Source organism: Rhinolophus sinicus, linkage group LG03, assembly GCF_036562045.2.
Source record: "Rhinolophus sinicus isolate RSC01 linkage group LG03, ASM3656204v1, whole genome shotgun sequence".
NCBI classification, from domain to species: domain Eukaryota; kingdom Metazoa; phylum Chordata; class Mammalia; order Chiroptera; family Rhinolophidae; genus Rhinolophus; species Rhinolophus sinicus.
Genome location: NC_133753.1, coordinates 18,782,426 through 18,809,503, shown reverse-complemented (window position 1 = coordinate 18,809,503; position 27,078 = coordinate 18,782,426). Strand labels below are relative to the sequence as shown.

The 27,078-nt window shown below is 34.3% G+C and overlaps 1 protein-coding gene and 1 non-coding gene across 3 annotated transcripts in view; both read right to left on the bottom strand.

The window, feature by feature from the left end:
* Window positions 1-27,078, bottom strand: part of GTF2A1 (general transcription factor IIA subunit 1) — a 44,097-nt gene that overhangs the window by 14,095 nt on the left and 2,924 nt on the right. For both annotated transcript variants that reach the window (XM_074327090.1, XM_074327089.1), the window contains exons 2-7: window positions 24,629-24,730; window positions 15,416-15,617; window positions 12,869-12,933; window positions 9,164-9,239; window positions 7,642-7,775; window positions 5,065-5,385 (exon numbers count right to left, since the gene is read on the bottom strand). In XM_074327090.1, coding sequence (XP_074183191.1) covers window positions 5,065-5,385; window positions 7,642-7,775; window positions 9,164-9,239; window positions 12,869-12,933; window positions 15,416-15,617; window positions 24,629-24,643 — 813 coding nt within the window. In that variant the 5' untranslated portion in view covers window positions 24,644-24,730. The remainder of the gene's footprint in view (window positions 1-5,064; window positions 5,386-7,641; window positions 7,776-9,163; window positions 9,240-12,868; window positions 12,934-15,415; window positions 15,618-24,628; window positions 24,731-27,078) is intronic.
* Window positions 13,492-13,635, bottom strand: LOC141570928 (small nucleolar RNA SNORA79). Its single transcript, XR_012495370.1, has one exon. It is a non-coding gene; the product is annotated as a small nucleolar RNA SNORA79 (small nucleolar RNA).

Sequence of the window (27,078 nt, the reverse complement as noted above, 5' to 3'; positions counted from 1 at the left end):
TGTAGACATGGGTTTTCCTTCTTTCTTAGGTTTGAAAATATGACAGTTTAATGAGATAATGGCCCTACCTACCACCAAAAGCTGTAGTGCGAAAGGGGAAACAATGGTGAAATTGGAGGGAAAAGTGGCGATAAAATAGGCTAGCAGCCTGGCTTGTCTTTACATTAGGGACTATGACTGAATACAAATTAGCATGTCTACCACCAAGATGGTGATGATGGATGCTTAGAGTATAATCAACTAAGCCATTCAGATTAAAAGAGTGTGTGTGTTGGAGTGGGACTTAGTCTCAGTACCAAAAAGAATTAAAGATCAAGATCTAACTAGAGCAGAAAATGACCAACTATGTTAAACTTGACCTTAGTGGTGGCAGAAGATAAAAAGATATAACTGATTATTTCTAATCACTGGAGAAAGAAAATACAACAAAATAAAAGTGGAAAGGAAAAAAAAATCAAGATATTAAGGCTAGGTCTGTACCTACTCACACGTGTATGAATACATATTCTTAATTTAAAATAGATTATCACCAATTTTAAAGTGTACGATTCAGTCACACTTCATAATGTGTGCAACCATCACCACTAATTCCAGAACAATTTTACCACCCTTACCATTAAGCAGACATTTCCCTTTCCCACCTCTCCCCGTTTCTGGCAACCACTAATCTTTCTGTCTTTATAGATTTATCTATTCTAGACATTTCATATAAATGGAATCAGATAACATACATATATGTGGTCTGGCTTCTTTAACTTAGCAAATGTTTGAGGTTCATCCATGTTGTACCATATACCACTCCTCTGTCCCTTTTCATGGCTAAATAATATTCCATTATATAGATATACCAATTTTTATTTGTCCATCCATCAGTTGATGGCCATTTGAGTTATTTACATCTTTTGGATTTTGTAAACAGTGCTGTCATAAACATTCACTTACAAGCTTTTTTGTTTGACACCTGTTTCAATTCTCTTACACTTAGAAGTGAAATTGCTAGGTCATATGGTGATTCTATGCTTAACTTTTTCAGGAACGAGCAAACTATTTTCCCCAGCAGCTACATCATTTTGCATTCCCACCAGCAATACACAAGAATTTCAATTTTTCCCTAGTCTCCCAACACTTTTAGTATAGTATCCTAACAGATGTAAAGTATCTCTTTGTAGTGTTGATTTGCATTTCTCTAAACGAATAATGATACTGAGCATCTTTTCACATACCTGTTGGATATTTGTATATCTTCTTTGGAAAAACGTCTATTAAAGTTCTTTGCTAACTTTCGAATAGGGTTGTTTTTTGTTGAGTTTTAAGAGTTCTCAATATATATCCTGGATGTTAATCCTTTATCAGATATATGATTTGCAAACACTTTCTATTTTGTAAGTTGTCGTTTCACTTTTTTGTATTGTCCTTTGATGCACAGAGTTTTAATCTATTAAGTCCACTTTATGTTTGCTTTGATTGCTTGTGCTTTTGGTGTCATACCTAGAAACTATTGCCAAATCCAATGTCGTGAAGGCTTTGCCCTATGTTTCTTCTAACAGTTTTATAGTTTTAGCTGTTACATTTAAGTGCTTGATCCATTTTTAGTTAATTTTGGTATATGGTGTAAGGTAGAGGTCCAACTTCATTCTTCTGCATATGTATGTATATTCAGTTGTCTAAGCACCATTTGTTGAAAAGACTATTCTTTCCTTATTGAACAGCCTTGGCCCATATAAAAATGTTGTAACATGATAGTACAGATAGCAGTATTCCACATAAAAAAGACATACTGAAAGCTTAAGAATACAGAAATTTTGAAAGTGAAAGAATGCAAGAACTCTATCAGGAAAATTCTAACTGAAACAAAGCTGGTATTGCTTTATTAGAATCATACAAAACAGAATCACTAGGAAATACCATTTTAAGCTTATGTACACCCATTTTTAGGCTTAAAAAAATAAACAAGAAATAAATCCACCATCATACTGTGTTTCCCCGAAAATAAAACCTAGCCGGACAATCAGCTCTAATGCGTCTTTTGGAGTAAAAATTAATATAAGACCCGGTATTATATTATGTATTATACATTATACATTATATATTATATATATTATATCATATCATATTATACCTGGTCTTATATTAACATAAGACTGGGTCTTATATTAATTTTTGCTCCAAAAGACGCATTAGAGCTGACTGTCTGGCTAGGTCTTATTTTCACGGAAACAGAGTAGTAGGAGATTTAAGCATCTTTCACTAAGTAATCAATGATGGAGCAAGCACAGAGAAAGTATCAGTAAGGTTATACAGAACATCTAAAGAAAGCTATTGACAATCTAAATCTAACAGACATACAGAGAAGACCAAACAACCGCAGAAAACACATTCTTTTCAAATACACAGGAAGCATATGTAAGAACTGACCACATAAAGCAGGTCTCAACCAATTTCAAAGGATGTACACATCACACAGTTATATTCTCTACAAATAAAACAGTGAAGTTAGAACACAAATTAATAAAATAGGAAAAAACATACCAGAGAATAAGCAAAACTAAAAGCTGATTCTTTGAAAACATTAATGAAATCAAGATACCTCTGGTAAAGTTGAACAAGGAAAAAAAGCAAGAAGATACAGACAATACTATTAGGCATGAGAAAAGAAAGAAGGAATGACTACAAATGATTCTGCCATCAAAATACAACATTATCATTAACTTTAGGCTAATCAATTAAACATTTTAGATACACATATAGTTATAAAAATACAGGCATACCTTGTTTTATTGTGCTTCACTTAAAGTGCTTCCACAGATGTTGTGTTGCTTTTTTTTTTTACAAACTGAAGGCAAGGCCCTCCACCAGCAAAAACATTAGGACTCACTTTATTTATGAGATACTCGCTTTACTGCAGTGGTCTCGAACTGAACCCACAATATCTCCAAGGTATGCCTGTATAACTTACCCAAACTGTCCCAAAAAGAAAAAGAATACTTGAACAGAGTCAAGATTACTAGGACCAGATATTTTCAGCAGCATATTTTAACAAATACTCACAGAAGAATTAAGTACAATCTTTAAAAAAAGGACCAAGGTAGTGGGAATACTCTCCAAAATTCACTATATAAGGCTATCATAAACCTTGTAAGAGTGTAAGAACAGAAAATTACAGATAGTATCATTTTGGAATATACATGCAGAAGTCCTGAACAAAGTGAATTCAGCAATTCACAAAAAGGGTAAGATATAATCATGTCGTGCTATCCCAGGAATACAAAACTGGTTTACAAACAAAAAAAACAATGCAATTCATCATAAACAACAGATTATGAATAAGAAACCATGATTACTAATAATTGCAGAAAAAGTGTTTAATAAAACTCAACATTCACAGTTTAAAAACAACGCAAAGCTCTTAGTTAATTTGAACAGAAGGGAACTTCCATAACCTGATAAAGGATATCCATAAAAAGCCTACAGTAAACATTATACTTAATAGTGAACCACAGAAAGGATTCCTTTTAAGATTAAGATAAAGGTGCCAGCTTTCACCATTTCTAATAAATACTGTTCTGGAGGGCTTAGCTAACAAGGGAAGAAAAACTGTTATTTTTCATATTTGATTTGATTACCTACAGAGAACACATGAAAAGAATCAGAGGCTAAGTGTGGTAAAGACAAGTATGGTAAAGGTCAAGTATGGTAAAGACACGTAGACATCTGCACTATTATATACTGAATGGCAGGAGTGTTATTAGTACAACAATTTGGTATTTTATTGTATAGTTGAAGATGCACATGCCTTAAGGTCCAGCAATTCAAAATTTAAGTATCACACCTACAGACCTACAGAAACTCTTGCATATGAATTCCCAGGTGACACACACCAGAATTTTGTAACTGCAACAGTAAACAAGTAGACACAACCCTAATGTCCATCACACCAGAAAAATGGATAAATAAATTATGGTATACTCAATAGTGAAAATAATTATTGGTAATATGCAACAACTTAGATGAACCTCAGAGGAAAAAAAAAACAACTTGTAGAATAATACGTAATTATTCCATTAATGTTATAAGTGGGTTTGCAAAACTAAACAATATGTTCTTTAGGAATATCAATACATACAGTAAAATATAAGGCAAATTAATGATAAACACAAAATTCATGAGCATGGTTACTCCGATGGCAAAAGGAAGAGGAAGGGATTGGACAGAGGCACTCAAGAACTTTAAGTAAGGGGATTTTTTTTTAACTAAAATTTTTTTTAAACTAGATATAAATGGAGGTGTTTATATCTTAAAAGTATTTTTTATTCATTTGTATCTATTCAATATTTAACAAAACCAGTATTTTTTAAAAACCTTATTTAGATAATTTAGAAGAACTTTGTACTAAGATAAGCAAGAAGATTACATCTTAGGTTGCAGAAGGCAACTAACAACGAAAATTGTAGTAAGACAAATAGCACCTTGAACACAAGTAAGTTGGAACACAGAAGGAAACAAGAATGCATTTATATGCTTCTAATGTATAACTAAGATGAGTAACAAAGGATGGTTTGTTAAAGGATAGACACCAACAGTAGATAAGGTTGTCAAGGAAATGGCATGGAATATGGACCAAAATGAGGTTCTGAAAAAAATCTGTCACATTTAACTTTCATCTCGAGTTTCTTTGCTTCCCAAACGTTGCCATCCCTTTTTAATTGCTGAAGCTAAAGATTAATCACATCTGTATATTCTACCAATGTCTTATGTTTAAGCCACATCATAAATGCATAAGCCAAAGAATCAGAATTACTTTCACTGTCTCCATCACCTTTATAAATTCAACCTAATTTGGTATACATTCATTTATTAATAGCTACATGAAATAATATTTTATAAAGACATTACCAGAACAATCTAGAAACCTTATTAAGTTAGAACAGTCTAACTTTACATTTAAAATCTTGTTGTATAGCACCTAACAGCTTCTAAAAATATCAGATATAATTCAAGTTTGGCACCAAGTAAAGGAAGAAGACTGAGCAGCTTCTCATTTCAAGTCTTTTACTAGAAACTTACCTCTTCTACCTGCCCATCTTCAGCTCCATCTTTCTCTTTGTCTTCCTCTTCATCATCATCATAGTCCTCTTCCTCATCTTCTTCTTCTTCAGATGATGTATCCCCGGTTCCATCAACTTGTAACACTAGTGGAGCCTGCTGCTGAGCGGGCTGGGCCTGTGGTTGCTGCTGGCCAGCCGCAGTTATCTGTGCTTGTGCTGGTGTGGGGGCCGCCACCGTGGTAGGTATAACTTGGGTCTTATTTCCTGTAAATAAGATTTGTTGAGGCTGGATAATGACACCTGCCTGCGGTGAAATCCCTCCAGGAAGAGGGGCCAGTACCTAAGGCAAAAGAAAACCAAATATTAAGAAATAGTTAAAGGATCGAGTAGCTTAATTTCTTTATTTGATACACACAAATAGGTCCAAATGCTGAAAAAAATACCAAAAATGGCCATATCTCATGGTTAAAATTACCAAAGCACAAAATGAGTGTTTAACTAGTATACTGACCCAGTAAATTTCCACTTCACTGTTCAAATTTTTGAAGGAAAAAAGATTTTCTGAAGATAAATTGTTAAACTTCACTTGTCAAGCATTTGTTATGTATGTACCAGATTTCAGACCAAGAGTTATACAAGTTATTAGTTTATTTTCTTGATGTATGGAGAGGTTTAGGAACTTGCTAAGCTTGTCACCAAAAGCCAAAATTTTTACCTAGGCTTTCTACTTCTGCTCTTATTATGATGCTACACTGTCTCCCTACAAAAAACAGTGTGTTGAGCATCTGAGGTTCTAGATTCTAGTTGTGTCTAAGAGCACATGTATACATGTGGCAGAGGCAAGGTGTATAATCTCTTAGCTTTAGTCACTTCACTGTTCGACTAGGATCAATGGTTCTCAACCCTGGCTGCAAATTATAACCACCTGGTAGCTTCAAAATACTGACACCTCGGCTCCACTCCTAATATTCTGATTTAATTGGAGAGGAAATCTTTGCTCCCCAGATAATTCTAATTATGCGACTCCAGTTGAGAACCACCAGATCAGATGATTTCTGAAGTTTCTTCCAGCTTCTGCATTCTAGGATTCTAAGGCAAACCACAACTCAAAAAGAACATATTAATGAAAATACAACTATAGTTATTAATAAATAAAAAGCAGATAATGCCTAGTGATGAATAAAAAGCACTGAATGGCAATTAATTACCATTAGGTTCAAGGAGTGCAAAAATAATAAGACAGTGTTTCCCTTAAGAGGTTTACAGACTGGTAGTGCAACAGACAAAGCAGTAACATCTCAAAAACATAGAAGATGTAACAGAAGTATGATGTGATGTTATGACAACACAAGACAGTACTCAAGTCAGCTTGGGGAACAAGGCATTATCAGGGAAGCCTTCCTAGTAGGTAACACCTGAGTGTCTATTTGTGCTTTGGGAGAATAGACAGGCTTTTCTGTTTATTTGTTGCGGGGGCGAGGGGCTGGAGTGCTAGAAGGAAGGCAAAAAGTGGCACTCTAAATAAAAGAAAAACACCAAGTGAAACCCAGAAGTAAGATGACAAAATGTGAAAAACAGGTTGGATTAATGCTCCTTCTCTGATCTTTCCTCTATCTTCATACTATTATATTGACATTATGTGTTTATATGTCTGTATCTTTTTTAAAGTACCTAAATTCCTCAAGAAAATAACCATTTCACCTTTCTCCTCACAGTAATATGAGGCACACAAGTAGGTGATTTGTTTAACTTGATCTAAACAGCAGCTGAAGCAGATAACAACCGGAAGTATAGCAAAAACTAAACCTAAAGAGATGAAAAAAGATTGAAATCTTATAAACCATGCTGAGGAGTTTGAACTTTTTCCAATAGGCAATGGGAAGTCATTACACGATTTTAAGAACAATGACTACAAATATAAAGTGGCAGTCATGTTAGGAGGGCACAACACTGGAGGCAGGGAAACTGATTAAGAGGATAATGAGTACTTTAAATGTGAACTTATGAGAGCATGAACTAAGGAAATGACAAGAGTATGAGAAAACAAGTTTCAAACATATTAAGAGACTGTAAATATGTAAAAACTGCAGTCTAAAAAGAGGAACTATAAAAGAATTGGTAGGACTTCATGATACTTTGGATAGTGAAGGTAAGGGAAAAGGAGGATCCCACACACCCCTTGCAGAGAATAATAAGCATCATGAAATTAGATATATCCCTGCCTGTTCACTCCTAAACTTCCAGTCCCTTGCAAAAATCCTGATATGTAGCCACACAGTAAATGCTTGTTGAATGAATGCTGAATAACTAGCTTAGGAGGCTAGATGGAGAACAGTGCCACTGATAGAAAAGCGTGATGGGGGGGATAATAAAGGAAGAGTAGGAATAACAACAATTTAGCTTTAAACATATTGAATGTAAATTAAACTGTGAGGTATACAGGAGGAATTTAGAATGACATGGTGTGCAGTGCTGGAAAATAGTCTAAGAATTTGTGCAGATAAAGTCCTAAGAATAGAGAAGGTAACCACTCAGAGAGTTCCTAGAGGAGAGGAAAAAAGAACACGATGGTGATCAGAACTTAAGATTCTTTTACCTGTTGTATAACAGGAGCCTGTACTCCACCAGGCTGCATTTGTGGTATAACCTGTTGTTGTAGAACCACTGACTGCTGAGGTTGAAAGATATACTGAGCACCATTGGCTGCTCTGACCACTTGAAGAAGCTGGCCTAAAGCAAAAAGTATGTATTTTAAGTTACTATTTTAGCAGTTGCCACATCAAAATAAATGAATTTAATTCATAGTGAATGTCAAACCACTAAAGGCCCTAGAAATTATCAAATAAGAAATCTAAGAATTTTACTAAGGACTCTCATCCATACACAGTAAACGTAATCCTTAACTTCTCTGACTTCCATCCATGTTCAAATACATTGCTTAAAATTTTTATTTTCTTTATCATCTTTATAAAGCTGTTTTCCAACAAAGTTTTAACAATAGATTACGAGAGTTGACTAAAAGCTTTAATTATTTTTGCTAACATATTAGGAATTATGAGAGAGCAATACATCAGGATTATATATTCTAGGTCCTATTCATTTTTAAAGCTTTACAGAAATGAAAGTATAATAGTTCATTAAAATCTTGAAGCAAAGTACCATAACATTTAGCTTCAAAATTGTTTAAAAACAATAAAAGTTTGCGGAACCAATTATCATTGCCACATACCGTGTTTCCCCGAAAATAAGACCTAGGAGGACCATCAGCTCTAATGCGTCTTTTGGAGCAAAAATTAATATAAGACCCAGTCTTATTTTAATATAATAGTATAAGACCAAGTATAATATAATACCCAGTCTTATATTAATTTTTGCTCCAAAAGACACATTAGAGGGGATGGTCCGGCTAGGTCTTATTTTCGGGAAAACACAGTAATATTAATTGTATGATTCGCTTATACACAGAACTGAATCCTTCCAATATGTTGTTTTAGATGACCCAGAATCTTGAATTAATTGAAAAGTGAACAACTATATCTTATTAAAACATGTAACAAGATAAGCCCCGGTTTGTTCTTCACAAATTTAGAAATTAACAAAATAACAAGAAATTATGTAATTAAGATTAGAGAATATTTAAAATCCATGTAAATAAATTCTTCAAATGTTAGTATGCCAAAAATCCCAGTAAATTTTGTCATTCTATATAGAGATACTATGTGAAATAGAATGCAATAAACTCGCTCTTAAAATACTAGAAGGATTAGTGTTTAGTTTAATATCATGAACTACTTCAAATGACTCAAGTTTAACTTATTTGGCAGATTAACAGTGTTTAGCAAAAAACCAAGTAATAAGTAATTCTATGTAATCGTACTTCATTCAGTAACAGAATTCTCATTCATGCATCAAAAGCTCAAGTGCAATTCTTATCTTCTCTACTGCGTCTTCAGCAATGATTACAGTTTAATGTGGTATAGCTCTCAAATAATCTTATTTTAGTAACCTAAGCCAAAAGAAATATTAAGATTTTTTTGTCTTCCAATAAAGACAAAAGAAAGGCTAGATGGTATAGTTTTCTGAGTTATATATATAACGGTTCCATTATTTCTAATTACCTGAATTTGTAAATATCTGTTGAACAGGAGTCACCCCTGCAGGGAGTGCCAAGGTAGCAGCTGTAGCAGCAGCACTCTGCAAAAACAAAGAAAAAAATAAATAAAAACTACATATGTGCATAACAACACCTCAATTTATCTCTGGCGTATTTTACCAATATTTCAAGTTTATTGTTTAGTATATACTAAAATAAAAGTTCTAACAATCAGACTAAATCCCATTTATAAAATGCTACAGTAAAACCACCTAGTGTAAATGCCCTGATTTTTTCAAGCAGTTAAGTAGAATAATATAACTGGGTTCCCCCATCCCTGGATAATGTGCTCTAAGGAAATCTCACCCATATTAATAATGCTGTACAATATATGAAATATCCATTACATTATTTCCTTTCCTTCTCTGTTTCCTTACTCCCAAATCTTTATTGTCAATTAATATACTTGAGGCAAAAGTGTATCTTCATTTTATAAATTTTAATATTTTTAACTTATACTAGAATCAACAGGTTCTCTATAGAAAACCTTGTATCATAAGACTGCACTTGGTGTACACCTGGCAATTCTTCTAAGATGCCATAAAATGACAATACTGGCATTATATCTAGATGAAACATATTAGTAATAGTTCCATTAATAAAAAATACCTTAAAAGCTTAAGAAAAGTCACAAATGTTAACTACTAAATTTTAAAATGGAGTTAGTATCTGTCATTTAAGTTACAAAAATATACATGGGATTATACTCTGAATTCTTTAAATCTAGGATAAATTCTTGATTTACTGCTTCTGGAGACTGCTCTTCTCCCCTTCCTCCAAAAGAATTACACCACATTCGTACTGTATTTTTATTCTTTGCTCAAACCATTTCTATGTGTCTCATTATAATTATGTATAGGTAGTTTTTCCCCCTCCCCCTTCATATAATTCAATCTAACCTATACTTTTAGAAACACCTCTATCTGAATAAGCTTCAAGAAATAAATGTAACTGTGCTTAGGAGATGCTGATGCAGGAGAACTCAACAAAATTTAGGAAACTAAACTAGGTTAATGATACAATTACTATCTAGTGTAGACTCTAGGTATAGTTTTCCAAAAAAATATGCTTGTTGTTGCCACTTGACAGGCCTAAGTAATTTTGACATCTTAAGTCTGAAATTCCCACTACATCCCCAGAATTGGGCAACAGCCCTCCAGGCACTCTTTATGAAATACAGGTTCTGTATTTCATTTGGATACCCAACCACCCAACTACCCAATTTCAAACAAATCCAGTCTGTATAGGCAAATGAGAGGTAATCTATGTTTAAGGAACATAACAACCACTTACTATTGAGAAACATCACTTAGAAATATTAAATGCCTATCATTCCTAAGATTACTGTATCTTCTTTTACAGGCAAACTGACAAAGTAGTTTGCACATGACAGAATAACTACCTGCATACCTCTGCACATTCAAGTAGCTATTAATAAATATTTGTTGAGTGATGTACCATACACAATCCATGTTTTATAGTTCACTGAAAATTTCTTCTTGTATTTTACAAAATAGCCCTTACATAAATAACGCATCAGAGCAATCATTTCATGAAAAGAACTTGCAAAACTGGTTTGCTACAAGGTTCTGTTTTCTAAGTTCCCAGAAATAGCCTTCAACCTATTATCACTGTCCCACATCCTTATAAAATTACATAATTTGTACTTATGTTCATTTCCAAAGCATACAGAGTTATTAAAAAATCAAAACTGTTTTTAACAGGTATCATTAAATCAGGCATAACACAAACAAAAACTGAAAAAACTTTTTTGTAAAAAGCCTATACTGATTATGTTTCAGAACTTGTGAAAATACATGAAAACATCAAATAAAATGCTGAAATACACACGAATGCTAATACATTTATTGATTGATGCTTCTGATGTATGATTTGTTAAATAAGCATACATTTTAGAATCAAGGAGATAAAACAAATCAGTAAGAAATGGGCCACTGATTTTTTGCCCCCGTGTCTCCCTTTTTCTTTTTAAATTTTTGTATTGGGGAATATTGGGAAACTGTGTGTTTCTCCAGAACCCATCAGCTGCAAGTTGTTGTCCTTCAATCTAGTTGTGGAGGGCTCAGCTCACTGGCCCATGTGGAAATAGAACCAGCAACCCTGTTGTTCAGAGCTCACACTCTAACCAACTGAGCCATTCAGCCGCCTTGCCCCAGTCTCTTTAAACACAATTTTAATTCAAAATTATCTCCCACAACACTTAAAATTCTTTGAAATTAAATGGGCCTACTACAAGTGATTTTACCAAACTTTCTGTTTTAAAAATGACATAAATGATTTGCTAGGAAAACAGTCTCAATAGTACCAACTGCAATATGGATCTTACAGTGAGACTTTTATTTTTAAGGGTGAATGTTAAACAGAAATCTGCGGCCTTAGACACAAAATGGAATTTTTTGAGTAATAAAAATTCTTGTGAGAAACACTAGGCATGGAATTTTGTGATTTTTATGCAAAAGAACTGATTCCAGCAACTTGTACTAAAAGTACAAATAGAGATCCTTGATTTTTTTTGTGAATTTAAAAACTGCAATTTCTACTATCATGTAAAATTTGCAATTCTGCCAAGTTATACATTACTAAGGCTGGTGTACATATAAAGTCATTTGTTTAGTAGGTGAGGCCTACTTCCTATCTGGCTTATAAATCACAAATGAGCTTTGAGGTTCACTACTTATCATCACTCAACTAATAGAAGTGATTTTTTTGGAATATTTCTTTTTCATTTAAAAAAATAAAAAACTGGATCTAAAAAAAAAAATCTCAGTACTAGAATTAGGCTAAGAGCTCTTTTTAAAAATAATGATTCTTACCGTTAAGTAAAAGACTTGGCCGTTTTAAGAATGAAATGTCAGAGCTAGCACACCACTAACAGTCTATATTTTAAACAGAGAACATAGAAAAGCCACTTATGAGAAAGTGGTAGAACACTTTTAGAAAGTGTTTTATTTTTTAAAAATTTATGCATACAGGTAAAAATTTTCTAAGGATCTGAAGGGTCTTTCAATTTTACTATTACACTGTACTACATTCCATGGGAATTATATGCCCTAAGTGAAATTTGAAGACTTGACGAACTATGAACTTCAATGGACATCCCTTAGAAATTTCAAGTCTAATGTACAATAAACGCATCTTGTTAAAAATGCATTTTAAAGTAGCAATTAATATATTGTAATAAAACTTATTAGGCTATGCTATGATTAAATCAGCAAAAGAAATTTTTTAATGTCTGATCTTAGAAGTTATCTTGAACTATTTAAAAAATTTTTTAAAGTTTATAATTCTTAGCATTCCTGACCTCTTGTAATTAATGAATCCCCTGAAACAGAAATATATTTGGCATACTATGTTTGGTAGGTCCCCTAAACTTATTTTCTGGAAATAGCAACGGATGAAATAGCTCTCACAAAGCTTCTTTGTTTTTGGTATTTTCAACAGAAAATTACATAATTTTATGAATCTCAATGTCTACGTATCAAGTTAAGCTTCAGATTTGCTGCTAAATCCAGTATTTAGGAAACCAAATAAAACAGTTGTTTTGGTCAAGCCCTGGATAAGCTTTGTTAATATACAACATACCTAGGCATAATCATAATATGGGTTAGAATAAGTAGAGACACACAAAATGCTATGTTCTGAATCTTACCATGTTTGATGCATTCATATGTTGTATCAGCTTAGAATCAGGAACAATAACTTGTGGTGCTGCAGCTATTAAAAACACAAGCACACATGCAAATAAGGAACCATGAGGCTATTTCATAATCATAAGAATGCTGGACAATGCTGAAAACTTTTTTCATGCTTTCCACATTTTCTGCATTCAACCATTTGATATCTCAGAATGTTATAAATTTCTATGGTAAATAACAGCTGTAATACCACCCACCTTACATTGGAAAACATCAATTACAAAAAGGATTTGAGTAATAATACCTAAGGACTCAAGGAAGTCTGAGAACACAAAGTAGTGAGATACCTATCACCTAAACATATATACATCTCTGTGTATTCTTAAACTAGAAATTTTCAAACATGATTTAACCCTGTCTTGCTAACTCAGCATTAACGGTTTTATTGACATATATTGCTAATGGAATGAGATATTAACCCATTAAGAGTGAGCTCAAAAAGTTAAAACTAGTTTTTTTTAAATCTATATAGCCCTTTTCTCTCAAATTGACATTTGCCAAAATCTTGCTACTTTCACTAACTTTAAAAAAATACAAATCAAAAATAAAGGCGACCTTACTTAAGTGTAAAAGGACTACATGTTTGATTCCGCAAATTTCAGAGAATAAACAGATAATCCCATTATCCTAACATTCTCTGAGTGAAGAAAATCAAATTTTAATTTATGATGACCTAAAATCCTAGTGCCAGGCCTGAAGGCAATAGGAGGAACAGTCATCAAAACAGATTAAAAGGATAAAATTATTTGATGCAAGGTATAGAATAAAAGCAAATATTAAGTCTTATTTGATACAAATAGTAAAATAACCCAAACAGACATTTCTACTGTGTATTACCATCAATTTCAAGTTTACATATACCCTCAAACAAGGCAAATGGGTAAATAAAGTTACATTAAAATAAACTTTTCATTTATCTTCATTTTCCTCTCCAATAACAAGATGTACAAAACACAAGTACCCAGGAAGTTTTATAAGTGAATACAGTAATGTGCCCTTATTTGCAAAAGATACATTCCCGGACCCCCAGTGGATGCCTAAAACCATGGAGAGTACAGAACCCTACACATATATACTATGTTTCTTCCTGTACATATGTACCTATATAAAGTTTAATTTATAAGTTAGGTATAGTAAAAGATTAGCAACAATAGAATTACAACAATATACTGTAATAAAAGCTTTGTGAATGTAGTCTCTTAGCAAACAAACACGAATTTCTTTCTCCTTTTTCACAACTTCATGGACAGAGGATCTGTTCTTAGCACAAATCTTAGCAACCTCAGCATACAATTTTTTTTTTCTTTCCTTATTAAGTGCAGAACTTTCACCTTTTCACTTAAAGAAAGCATTTTACAGCTTCTCTTTGGCATAGCCAACATCACTACTCTTGCCCTTTGGGGCCATTAGTAAGTAAAATAAGGGTTACCTGAACACGAGCACTGTGATCCCACAACAGTCAATCTGTTAACTGAGAGGGTTACTAAGTGACTAATGGGCAGGCAGCATACACAGAATGGATCACTGGACAAAGGGATGATTCACGTCCAGGCTGGAAGGAGTGGGACAGCTCAAGATTTCATCATGCTATTGAGATTGCCACGAAATTTAAAACTTGTGAACTGTTTACTTCTGGAATTTTCCATTTAATATTTTCAAACCACAGTTGACCACAGGTAACTGAAACTGCGGCAAGCAAGACCACTTATAAGGGAGGACTAGCAGATGTTTGTCAAGACAAAATACTTACTATATGGAATAAATCAAACTTCTTAGCCTTTATAGGGCCCAGATATTACTCAGTTGTGAAATATTTTAAGAGCTACTTCACAAAGCCTTTATAAGGCTTCAATGAAACAAAATCAATAAAATGACTTGCATAGTACAAAGTAGAAAGGACATAGCACTTGTTTTTTAAACACTTTTTTAAGCACTTTAAACACTTGTTTTTTCTTACCTTTAAACCAAGTAATATAAATGAACATGTTATACATTCACTCTTCACTTAAAAGAAATCTAATTCAACTTAGATTTACACAAATTACTAGGGAACTGAAATTTCAGATTGCCAAAGTATAGTTACAAAAATCCTCCAGTGTTTAAAATATATTTATAAAAACTAAATTCAAATATGTCTTTAAAGGAACAAAAAATTTCATAAAGGAAGTAGCTAATGGTTTTACCACATAAAACAACGAAACCCTTAGTAAATAAACCTTTAGAGATCTTATTTGAGGAAATCCACCATTATGTAGCTTTCTTAAAAGAAAGTATCAATACACTTATCTGAATATCATCTTAGACTTTCAATTAGTAAATTTCCTGTTTATCATTACTATACAAATAGGATCCACATTTTATACAAGTTTATATATAAATACACACATACATATGCCGGTACCCTCCCCTCAATGGATAGGAGAAACCCAAAGTATTTCTCTTCTTTGAAAATGACGGATTTCATTGCCCAGCTGTAAGCAGGAACACACATCCAGTCTCACCTTGCTGTGATGCGGGAATCAGGACCTGCTGGGCCTGTGCTTGCTGAGGTACTGACTGCTGCGGCTGGGCTTGCTGATGGTGGTGGTGGTGATGCTGCTGCTGCTGGGTTTGATGCTGCTGTTGAACTTGCAATAACAGCTGCTGCTCTTCTGAATGAAATCCATCTACTGCCCTAGACTGCATCAGTTTATTCTCCCATAACTAAGGTAAAGAACATTAAAAATTTCTGAGTGAAAGTCAGGGAATATAACTCTAAACATATGGACAAAACATATTTATTAGTCTGTTTATAAAATCCTTCCACTTTCGAAACTGATACAACCACAAAAATCAACCAATCTCTAATTCATACCCAAGTATATGCAATAATAAAAACTAATTTTTAAAGCATCAAAGCTCATTTTTGCTGTGAGTACTGACGAATCTGTTTCTTTTCTATTTATCTTCAACAAACTTTCCATGGTAATTCCTTAGTTACCAGGCAGTTTCATATAAGCAAAATTTTAGTAATCAAAGATAATTCTTTTTAATATCAAACCTATTATTAACTATTTTTATGAAAATCTCTCCTTAATACAATGTTTTCTAACTTTTAAATAACACATACAAAACACAAATTCATCTTTTTTTTTATTTGACCAATGAGAAACATTACAGAGGCAATCCTCAAGTCAGAAAAACCCAACTTTCCATCCCTCTAATCCTACGTAAGGAAAAAGAAACAAAAATGCCTAATGCTTTTAGAGGTATTCCCAACAGTCCACACTTCTTGAAATTCCTGTCCCTCTTCCATTATGACAGATTGACAATCTTTTTCTGCTTATCCACTTTTATTTTCTCATCTCACCCTAAGACAGTTTCTGGTACATGGGGGAAAAAAAAAGAAGTGGGTAAAAGGAAGGAAAATAAAATATTCATAACTATTCATCCTTTTCCCTACCACATTTCTTCTCATCCAGGTAGTGTTCAACCTAGAGAGCCTTGATCCTTATAAGAAATTCCCCAGAAAGTCACAAACAGTTCTTAAATATATAAAGGAAACTTAATGCAGTCATTTTGTACACAAGGACCTACACCTACTCTTTTGTCCCCTAGACAAATATTGGAATATTGCCTAAATCACCCGAGGCTTCTATCAAATCCTTCAAGAAGCTCCCACTGCCATACTTACAGGGATTTGCATAATCTTCTGACACTGCCAAGGAGATTATAGAAATCTAGAAACTCTAGATTTGTATTTACGTGCTAGTAAGTTTCAGCACATCTCTTAACAACTTAATGAAAAATAATGAAAAAGTAAACTAAAAGTCAATCAGTTTCCCAGAGCAACCACTACCCTAGCAGACTCAGTATTTTGCCTTGCCTGAAGACTACTCTTACAGAGACAATAACAGTATCTATCTCATGGGCTGCTGTGAGGACTGAATAAGATACCTATGTAAACATTTATCAGTCTAGCATAAAATCAGTGATCAATAAATGTCAGTTCTTATAATTATGGTGGTAGTGATATTAATTGTGTAATATAGCATCACACCAGATCAGGAACCCAGTTAGTGCTGGTTTGGCCACTAATCAGCTTTGTGGACAAATCATTTATCTTTCTTGGTCATTTTTCTCACATAAAAAGGGAACAAGTTGAATTAAATTATACTTCTAAACTCACTTCCAGCTAATAACTCTAAGTCTTTGCAAATCCCAAACTAAAACAGCTAGGATTCTTCCTAGGGTAACAAAGCACTACTTCTTGAGAGCCCAAGTTGTGCCACGTTCATCTATGTAAAATGGGTAGGGTACCTAGCATAGCACAGTACCAAACAGGAACCTATGCATTCAATAAAACACATTCTGACTAATATATTAGGTTGGTACAAAAGTAACTGTGGTTTAAAAAGTTAAAATATCTGCAAAAACTGCAATTACTTTTTTTTAATATAAATTCTATTGGGGAATATTGGGGAACAGTGTGTTTCTGCAGGGCCCATCAGCTCCAAGTAGTTCTCAAATCTAGCTGTGGAGGGCGCAGCTCAGCGCCAAGTCCAGTTGCCATTTTCAATCTTTAGTTGCAGGGGGCACAGCCCACCATCCCATGCGGGAATTGAACGGGCAACCTTGTTGTCAAGAGTTCGCGCTCTAACCAACTGAGCCATCGACCTCCCCAAAAACTGCAATTACTTTTGCACCAACCTAATATTATATAGTATCACTCCCCAATAGTCGGCTATCACCCTAACCTTCCATAATTCTTTTCCCCATTCCAAAACAAAACAAAACCTGGCTTCTTGTAAGTCAAAAATCAAGGTGAAAAAATTGTACAATTAATAAATGCTTTAAGAAAGTTTTTAAATCATAATTTTCTAAACTTAACACTTCAGTTTTATCACCTCCAATTGGTCTACCCACTGCAATATGACCCATCACTTCCATGAAGCTGCCATAGTAATGACAAATATTTAATGAATTCATATTATGTGCTGCTAAGTGCTAGTTACCACTACTCACCTAACCTCCCAAGTCAATGATCTATGAGTTAGAATCCACTCCAAAATACCATTTGTTTGTCAATTTCCAAAGCACTGTTCCAATCTATCCCTATTATTATGGCCCTGGTTCAAGTCCTTTCCTCCCCCCAGGACTACTGCAAAGTGCAATGACTTAGCTCACTGAACTCTCCACATCAAGTCATACATTCTATGAATAATTATTGAGTATCTCCTAGTGGCACTGAGAATAGAGTGAGCAAGTCTGACGAAAATCCTTGTCCTCACAGAGCCTACATTCTAGTGGAAACTTGTCCTTCCAATCTACCCTCTATAAATTAGTGATCCTCAAAATGCAGTCAGGGGCCCAGACAGCGCCAGCATCACCTGAGAACTTAGTAGGCATACTAATTCTCAGGCGCCACCCCAGACCTACAGAATCACGGGATCAGCAGCTCTGGGGGTAAAGCCAGGAATATCTTTTAATAACCTGTCCAGGTTATTCTGATGTGTGCTCAAGTGAGAACCACAGCTTTAAAAGTCCAAACCAATGCTTTCAAGCTGCAGATTGCAACCTTTTAATGGGTCGTTGAAAGTCAGTATGTACTAACCATTATCACCCCAATAAATTTTAATTTATAAAGGGAGGAAGGGAGGAAGAGAAAAGGGAGAAAGGAAGAAAGAAAGTAAGCCAATTTGGTGGGCTTTTTTTGGGGGGGCGGGGGGTAAATGCAATCAAATCAAGTCAGACTTTCTGGAACAGAAGTTTAAAAACCTGCATAACTAGCACTCCTCCTCACTCTAAAGACCAAGCTCCTCAATACCATATATGTTAACCTACTCAACTGTTACCATAAATTGTATTTCCTTTTTGGGGGGTTGGGGGGAATCCAGTGTCCCTCTTTCATTTTGTCCTATCTCTCTCTACCCCTTTCAGTTCAACTTGGTAGTGTTTCTGCTAAAATAGCATTCTCAAAAATCTTGTGGGTCTCCTGCGCATGTCACGGGATTCACTCCATTAGACAGATGGTCCTCCTGGATATTTCCTGGATAATCCCATCTCTATCCTGGCTTCTGCTGAGATGGCTAAGGGGATCCATGAGTCACACACCTAAATCTCTATTTTTATATTTTGGCTTTAAAACAAATTTTTTTTTCAGTTACAGTTGATGTTCAATAATATTTTATATTAGTTTCAGGTGTATAGTACAATGGTTAGACATTTATATAATTTATGCATTGATCCCTCTGATTAGTCTAGTTGCCTGAATACAGAATACATACCTCCTGTCTGAAGCTTAATAAACTACTCTATGATTGACAGTCTTCCCTCATAATTCCCAAAACAATGCAAAGGTCAAAGTTACATAGTCTCAAAGAAATCCCCTCACTGCCTCTGTATCTTAAGAGATATTTCTTATTGTTAGAAGTATTGTTATACTTTTCACACTATTAAAGAACTCCTTCAGGGTAGAGACTGTATCTTATTCAAGAGCTAACAAAATGACCAAGAATTTACCAGACATTCAATATTAATTCAAAGAAGAGAAGGGAAAACAAACTGCTGTTTTCTAGAATAGTTATTCTCTATAAGATGCTACTGATACTTTGGGCAGGACAATTCTTTATTGTATGGGGTAGTATTGCAGGGAAGTGTACAGAAAATGTAACACACCTGGCTCTAGCCTACCAAATGCCAAAGGTGCCCACTGGTCATTATGATAAGCAAATATGGCCCCATACATTTTCAACTGCTTTACGGGGAGGCAAGGGTAAGGGGTGTTGGAGTAGTCCACTGAGAATCTATACTTAGTAAGTACCAAATACTGCTCTAGGTAACGTGGAAAATTCCAAAATAGTACCATACAAATATTTAGCAGTAAGCTTATAATGTCAAGTTCAAATTAGCTGATGTTTTGTTTCTCTTCAATTTCATTATTTACATAATTTTATTTATCAAAATGTTCTAATTTTAACATATTAACTGTTTAAAATAAACAATGTAATACTGTTTAGGCAGCAGTCATCCTTTACACTACTGAAGACAACCAAGAATACTGAATTGTTATTTATTTATTTTGCTCAGAAAATAGGAAAAACCCTTTTTCCTCTTCATTTATAGTACCCTTTTCCCCAACACAGTAGCTATTGTTCCTGGCAGCCCTACTTCAGCAATCTCTGCCAGGTCTCTAAAATTAGACATGGAGAAAACGCATTTTCTATTCACCAAATGATTCAGATGTGCATCTGTTGTATATCATGGTAACTAGATCAATAGTGAATTCTTACTGGGCACTCTATAAATACTTTACATGCACACACTCATTTTTCACACACACAAAAAAAATCATCTATAAGATCGGCATTATTATTATCTCCTTTTTACAGAAAAAGAACCCAAGGCACAAGAAGTTAGGCAACTTATCCATCACCATCACCCGTTAATAACATGCAAAACTGGGGTATCATCCAGGCAGTCTAACTCCAGTATTTGCAGTCCAGGCACCCTAAGAGTGAAGAGTGAATGTCCTTTAAATTTTGTACCTTAGGCAGCTCGCTTGCCTCACCCTAATCCCAGCTCTAGTCTAAGTCTCTGATCTCTAAATTCTACTGTTGCTAGTATCAGAAAAGGTCTAGTCACAACTCTGGTACCTTCCTTTTTTTACTGATAAGTATTGTATATGTCATCTGGTGACAAAAGGCCTAGGTTCATGTCTACTACTTGCTAAATGACCTTGGCAAAGCACATTCCTTCTGAGTGTGTTTTGACCTAGAGATAAAATCTATTGCTGCCTGGAAGTATGCTGGGCTAAAAATTCTGACGGATTCTCCTGTTTCATAAAACATCTAGCTTCTGGATAAAACATAAGAGAACTGCATAGCTGGGCTCCCTAGAAATGATGTCTGGGAACAGAGCTTTCCCCAAGGGCAAATGAAGTAGAATAATAGATTATTATTTAACTTATAGACCAAGTATTTATATATAACTAGAATATATTTAGAACAGTGGTTCTCAACCTGGGATGGTTTTGCCCCCCAGGGCTTTTGGCAATGTCTCGAGATATTTTTGGTGGCCAGAACTGAGGGGTGTTACTGGCATCTAGTGGGCACAGGCCAGTTATGCTGCTAACATCTTACAATGAATAGGACACTCCTGCACAACAAAAAATTAACAGGTCCAAAATGTCAGTTAGTGCCAAGGTTGAGAAACCTGACCTAAAGGCAGATAAAATGAGTATCAGATTTATCTTCAATTGAAGAAATTCTTCTCACTTTGTTTCATTGAGAAGAAAAGCTATGTTTTATGCTCCCACAGTACTTGCTGTTTGGATATGGGTAGGTCTAAGAGTCTAGAAATCAGGATGATTTTATCACTTACTTTAAAGAGGATTTTGTAGACTGTCATTCCCACCCACGTCACTCACAAATCCAAATTACAGTTTACATTGAAGTATAGGTTTTCTGAAAATCAAGTCTATGTTTTATGTCTTTCCTATCTCCCATAGTTCGTTCACACATTAAAGTAGGTCCCTAGTGTCTCAAGAGATAACCTCAAAAATTGGGTTGAATTTTTTTTTAAAAACCTCCCTTCCTGCATTATCCAGATAAACCTCAAACTACATCTACTCTCATTACTCATCTTAATTCATAATCTAATTCACCATTGCATCCTTCACAGCCATATGGAAACTTTAGATAAGTTTGTGAAATGGCCAAAAATGGGGGAAGAAGGGGATAGGGCTAATGACAAAGTCCTCTATAAATTTTGTATAAAATACGAAATTAATGTTAATTTCTAATTAGCAAGAATGTCTAAACCTGCGGGATCCAGTGTAATAGCCACTAGCCACACATGGCAATTGAAATTGAAATTAATTATAATTAAATGAAAATTCACTTCAGTTCCACTAACCACATTTCAAGTGCTTAAAAAGCCACACGTGGCTACCATACTAGAGAGCACAAATATAGAACATTTCCATCACCACAGAAAGTTCTATTAGATAGTGCTGGCTGTCAAAATGTTAAAACTAGGGCACATTCTGGAAATTCTAATGAGATCCTGAAGAAATTGAGTGCAAAGAATTAAAATAATGAACTCATTTTAGTCTCAATAGTTTTATTTTTAATCCAGTTACAACCCAGAATAAAAAAGTATGCCCCATTTAAAAAACAACAAAACTATTAAACTACTTTGTTCAGTGAGATTCTGCAGTCACATATGTTATTAACCAGTTAAGTTAAATATTTAGTGAATGCCAACCACATATGCCAGGCACTGTGGTAGAAACTGGGGATTCGAAGTTGAATAAGTCACAGTTTTTGTCATTAAAAACTATTAAACAAAAAAATCAGCCTACCATCTATAAAACATATAAATGTATTATTTATATATGTATATATATACATATATATATGTATATATATACACACACACACATATATACACTTAAAAAGTTAAATGTAATAAAAATACAGGTGGAGCTATTTGGTCTCAAAGACAGCCATTCCATTCTCTTTGGAGAGAATGCCTTGATTCTAATGGGACCAGTAGGAAAAATCAATTCCCTAGACTAAAAATTCCCTAAAGCAAGAGTAGGTAACAAGCAACCTGGACTGACCACTAGTTTGACCTATGGTAAACTAAAATCTTTGGGACTGATTTTCTACACCTACGAATCTTGTACCTTCTACATAAGGTCGCAGAACAAGGACAATTATAAGATTATAATATAAACTGTAAAATAGTCACTCCACGTAACACAAAAAAAAGAAAAAAAAAGAAAAAGCTTATTCTCTTCTTGTTCATTTCCCCAAGATACTTTATGCTGTTTGAACAGTTTATGTGGCTCTTCTTACAACTCATATCTCAGAGTTGGCATTCTTTCACTCGTATTTTTAGATCCCTACTCTTCAGTTTTAGTAACCATTAATTTTTCTCAAGGTAAACAAATATCTCATCTCACTTAAATATATATATTTTTCCTTTCTCATATGGGTAGATTTTTACTGAAAACGCAACAGAAGTTACCCACAACGCCTAAACACGCTAAGACATATTTTATCACCACAATAAATTTGCTTATAAATAATAAGTTACTAAATTACAGCCTCCACACTTCTACTGAATGGATAAATAAGACCACAAGATGTTTCTTAGCATTTATTAACTGTGATAACTTATTTGCACACAGCTCTAAAGCATCTAAATACCCAATTTCTATGCCAGCAGTTTTAAAACTCTTTGGTCTCAGGATCCTGTATCAGTTTCAAAAATTACTGAGGACCTCAAAGAGCTTTTATGAAACTATAAGATTTTTTTTTTAATGTTTGCTAAGTTATTTAAAAATAATATATCCATTACATGTTAACATAAATAACATTTTTAATGAAAATAACCATTTGTGCCTAGTAAAATTTAGTGAAAAAGTGGCTTAAAGGAAAAGAGCTGATGTCTCATACCTGCTTCTGCACTCACTTTGTCATTTTGGTCGAAGTATATGAAGAAAATCTGCCTTCCCACAGCTAAGTAGTCACAAAAGGACAAAGCATTTTAAGTGATGGTTTCTTAAAAGTTAGCTGAAATGCAGAATCTGAAACCATATACCAATGAACCTGAGATACTCTTAATTTAAAATCCATTAATTTATCTTTCACTTTGAAGGGATTCTGCAATATCATGCATTAGTCACTTGGAAAATGTGAGTTCAGTGCATAATGCAGGTATTCCAAATGTTAACACATTTTTTCATAGAACATCAAACAACTGTATTTCTTAGTATCACCACTGATCTCACCTTGACCCTTAAGTAAACATCTTTCTAATAATCAGTGCATCAAAATGGGAAGAATTCATAAAGCACTTCTACTGCACATGGAATAATTATCTCAAGAAAAAGCACTTGTGCATTTGAGGTGACAACTGAATCACTTTTTTTCACAAACACAACTTTTACTAGAAATGTGACAAACTATGATTATTCAGACTTGGGCATGTGGTCAACTTCATGGACCCCCTGAAAGAGCCTGTGGGGAAACCCAAGGTGTCCACGGACCATACTTTAAGAAACAATGTCCTGAACAATAAGGCAAAAATATTCCACAATTTCCTGAGTCACCATAAACTTCAGGAAAACACAAATGTTATATAAAACTATCTAAATATTTCTGCTTAAATCAAAGAGACAAAAAACCAGTCCCCGAAGTAAAATAGATGATAAGCCCCACATTTGGCCCATTTAAAGTATCAGAGTCAAGAACATGAACTTCTTTCATCAAGCAATTATTCAATCTCCACAACATAAACACATTTTAGAATACAGGTACATTAAGACTATAAGAAAGTGAAAAAACAAAAACAAACAAAAAACACCTTATAGGTATGTCAAGTAATTAGACCATAAAAGTAGAATCTTAACTGTCCGTTATAACAGCTAATGCTATTGCTAGGCACCGTGCTAAGCACTTTATATGGTTATTACATTCAATTCTCAAAACAAACCTGTAACATAAGTACTCTTAATTCCCATCTCACATATAAGGAAACTGAAATATAAGTAGTTTGCCTAAGGTTAGAGGAAGAGTGGATGAGAGTTGGGATTTAATTCGAGCACCCGTCACTTAAATATATTTCCTCCTGCAATCATGTCAAATGTTCATCCTACGGAAAAATTGTGGATTAGTCTCTGGCTGAAGATAATGTTAAGGGGGGGAGCGGGGGTACAAACTCACAGTTTTCAGTTCCATCAGAACTTGTTCATCGACTCCATCATCCAGAAAGATGTCTCTCACATCATTGATAACATCTTCAATCACAGATCGATACAATTTAGGCTTTAAATGAAAAATAAAAGACTGCTGAAAAGTATCATTTTTCATATTAAAATGTGTAACACATTTTCACAAATTCAATGTTATACAATAGTAATTTTTCCAACAATCTAAAACTTATTTTAGAAGATACCATTTTAAAGATATGGCTATCCTAGTAAACATCATTTGCCTTTGTTTTAGAGTGAATTACCTGATGACTGCATATTTTAATAGAATTTTTAACACTATCTCACGCAGTTCATATACACAAGATCCTTTTGCATACAAAGTTCACACAATTGCCAGTTATAATTTCCTGTGTTGTTGTAGTCAAAACACCTAATATGATCCAGTAATAGCTTTCTTGGTTGCTATGTCTGGTTCCCATTATTCCTTATTTGGTTTGACCCCTATTATATCTCATCACCTTGTCACTAAATCTTAGATTTTAGAGAACTTTATGTACTACTGTTATTTGCCTGGATATAATCTGAACCCAATAACTATCCAAATTTTAAAAATCGCCTAACTTCTGTTTTTGTTACCCAGTCCGTACCTTTAAGTTATCCCATTAAACTGTTCATATACCCACAACAACAGGCCTCAGAATCCCAGAGGAACAAGGCACTGATCTCTTCCCAGGATTTCTCTCCTACTACTACTGCTTAGCTTATGCAACGGAACAGAATTATGAACAACCTCGACATTACTATTATTATTATTGGTATTACTTGGAGGTGGAGGGGGAAACTGGCTTCTTGAAGGTTGGCAGAAAGATAAAATGAGAATAGACATGAAAACACTTTGAAAAGTATAATGTACAGGAGTCCCCCCTTATCCGTGGGAGATATGTTCCAAGACCCCCAGTGGATGCCTGAAACTGGATTGCACTGAACATTATATATACTAGTTTTTCTATACATACATACCCATGATAAAGTTTAATTTATAAATTAGGCATTGTAAGAGGTTAATAACCATAGAATACAACAACTACAATATACTGTAAAATAAGTGAATGTAGTTTCTCTCAAAAATTTTTGAAAAATTTCCAAAAAAATTCCGACAAATTTAGTACCTTTTCTATCTTCACTAAGAACGTTCATGCACTGTGGCCATAACTTTTGCAGTTTGAAGTGTTGACAGCAAAACTAGCACACATTTCTTTGCGCTTCTCCACAATTTCCGGGATAGATTTGTTCTTACCACAGATGTTAGCAACCTCAGCATTTGATTTTTAAATTTTTTTTTCCGTTCCTAATTAAGTCAAACCCTCATCTCCTCACTTAATGGAAGTACCTTATAGCTTCTGTTTGGGCATCTCCAATTGCCAGTAGCACTGCTTCACTTTGGGGCCATTATCAAGTAAAATGAGTGCAACTTGAACACAAGCACTGCAATACTGCCACAGTCCGTAATAAGAGGGAAGCATATACAGCATGGATACTGGACAAAGGAATGATTCATGTCTCCGCAGTGCAGAATAACAGGAGATTTCAAATTTATGAACTATTTCTAGAATTTTCCATGTAATATTTTCAGACCTCTGTTGACCATGGCCAACTGAAACCACAGACCGGGGAGGGGAGAAGGATGGGGGGGGACTACTGTATTTTTTAAAAACCTAAAGTTGGAAAACAATTTGCCCAACCTACATCCTATTTTTAACACGTTAGACAAAAAGAAGTTTGCATGTCAGAGTGATAAAACTGGAGCTGCCTCATTATAAATCCTATCCATTATCATACAGAGTTAAAGTCAAGAGTTTTTTTAAGGCTTTGTCATTATTTGTGTTCTATGTCTTGCTTAAGGTTCAAGTTGCTGGTTACCCAATAAAATCAAGGGTTTGCTCTCATAAGCAAATCCAAAATAGAAGCAAATGTTTCATTAGCATCACTATCAGCAACACTGCTGTCACAGGGGAACCCTCTAAGAAAATGTGTCCCTGCCTAGCCAAAAATACAAATGAGTTCCTTTGTACAACTTACCTTAGCCATTAATAACTACTTGTTCCTTTTCATTATAACCAGAAAAACAATTCACACATCTGGGTTCTCCCTTTGCTGCTCCATTAACTTGCTTTTTTATATTGCTGCATCTGCCTCTGTGAACTTCATGTATAAAATGTGCATCTCTACAGTGCTCCTTATTTTTATTTTTTTAGTGCCTCCTTATTTTAACATTCTGATTCTATTACCATATATAAGGAAACTGTATCTATGGGTATTATCTTATCCATAGTGATTTAACTACTGAATCAAAAAAATATATTTATAAATGGCATTATAAAGAGGCAGCATAATTTTAAACTGGTAGTATCAGTCTTAAATTGATGATATAGATTATTTTTTCATCTAACTAAATGTTTT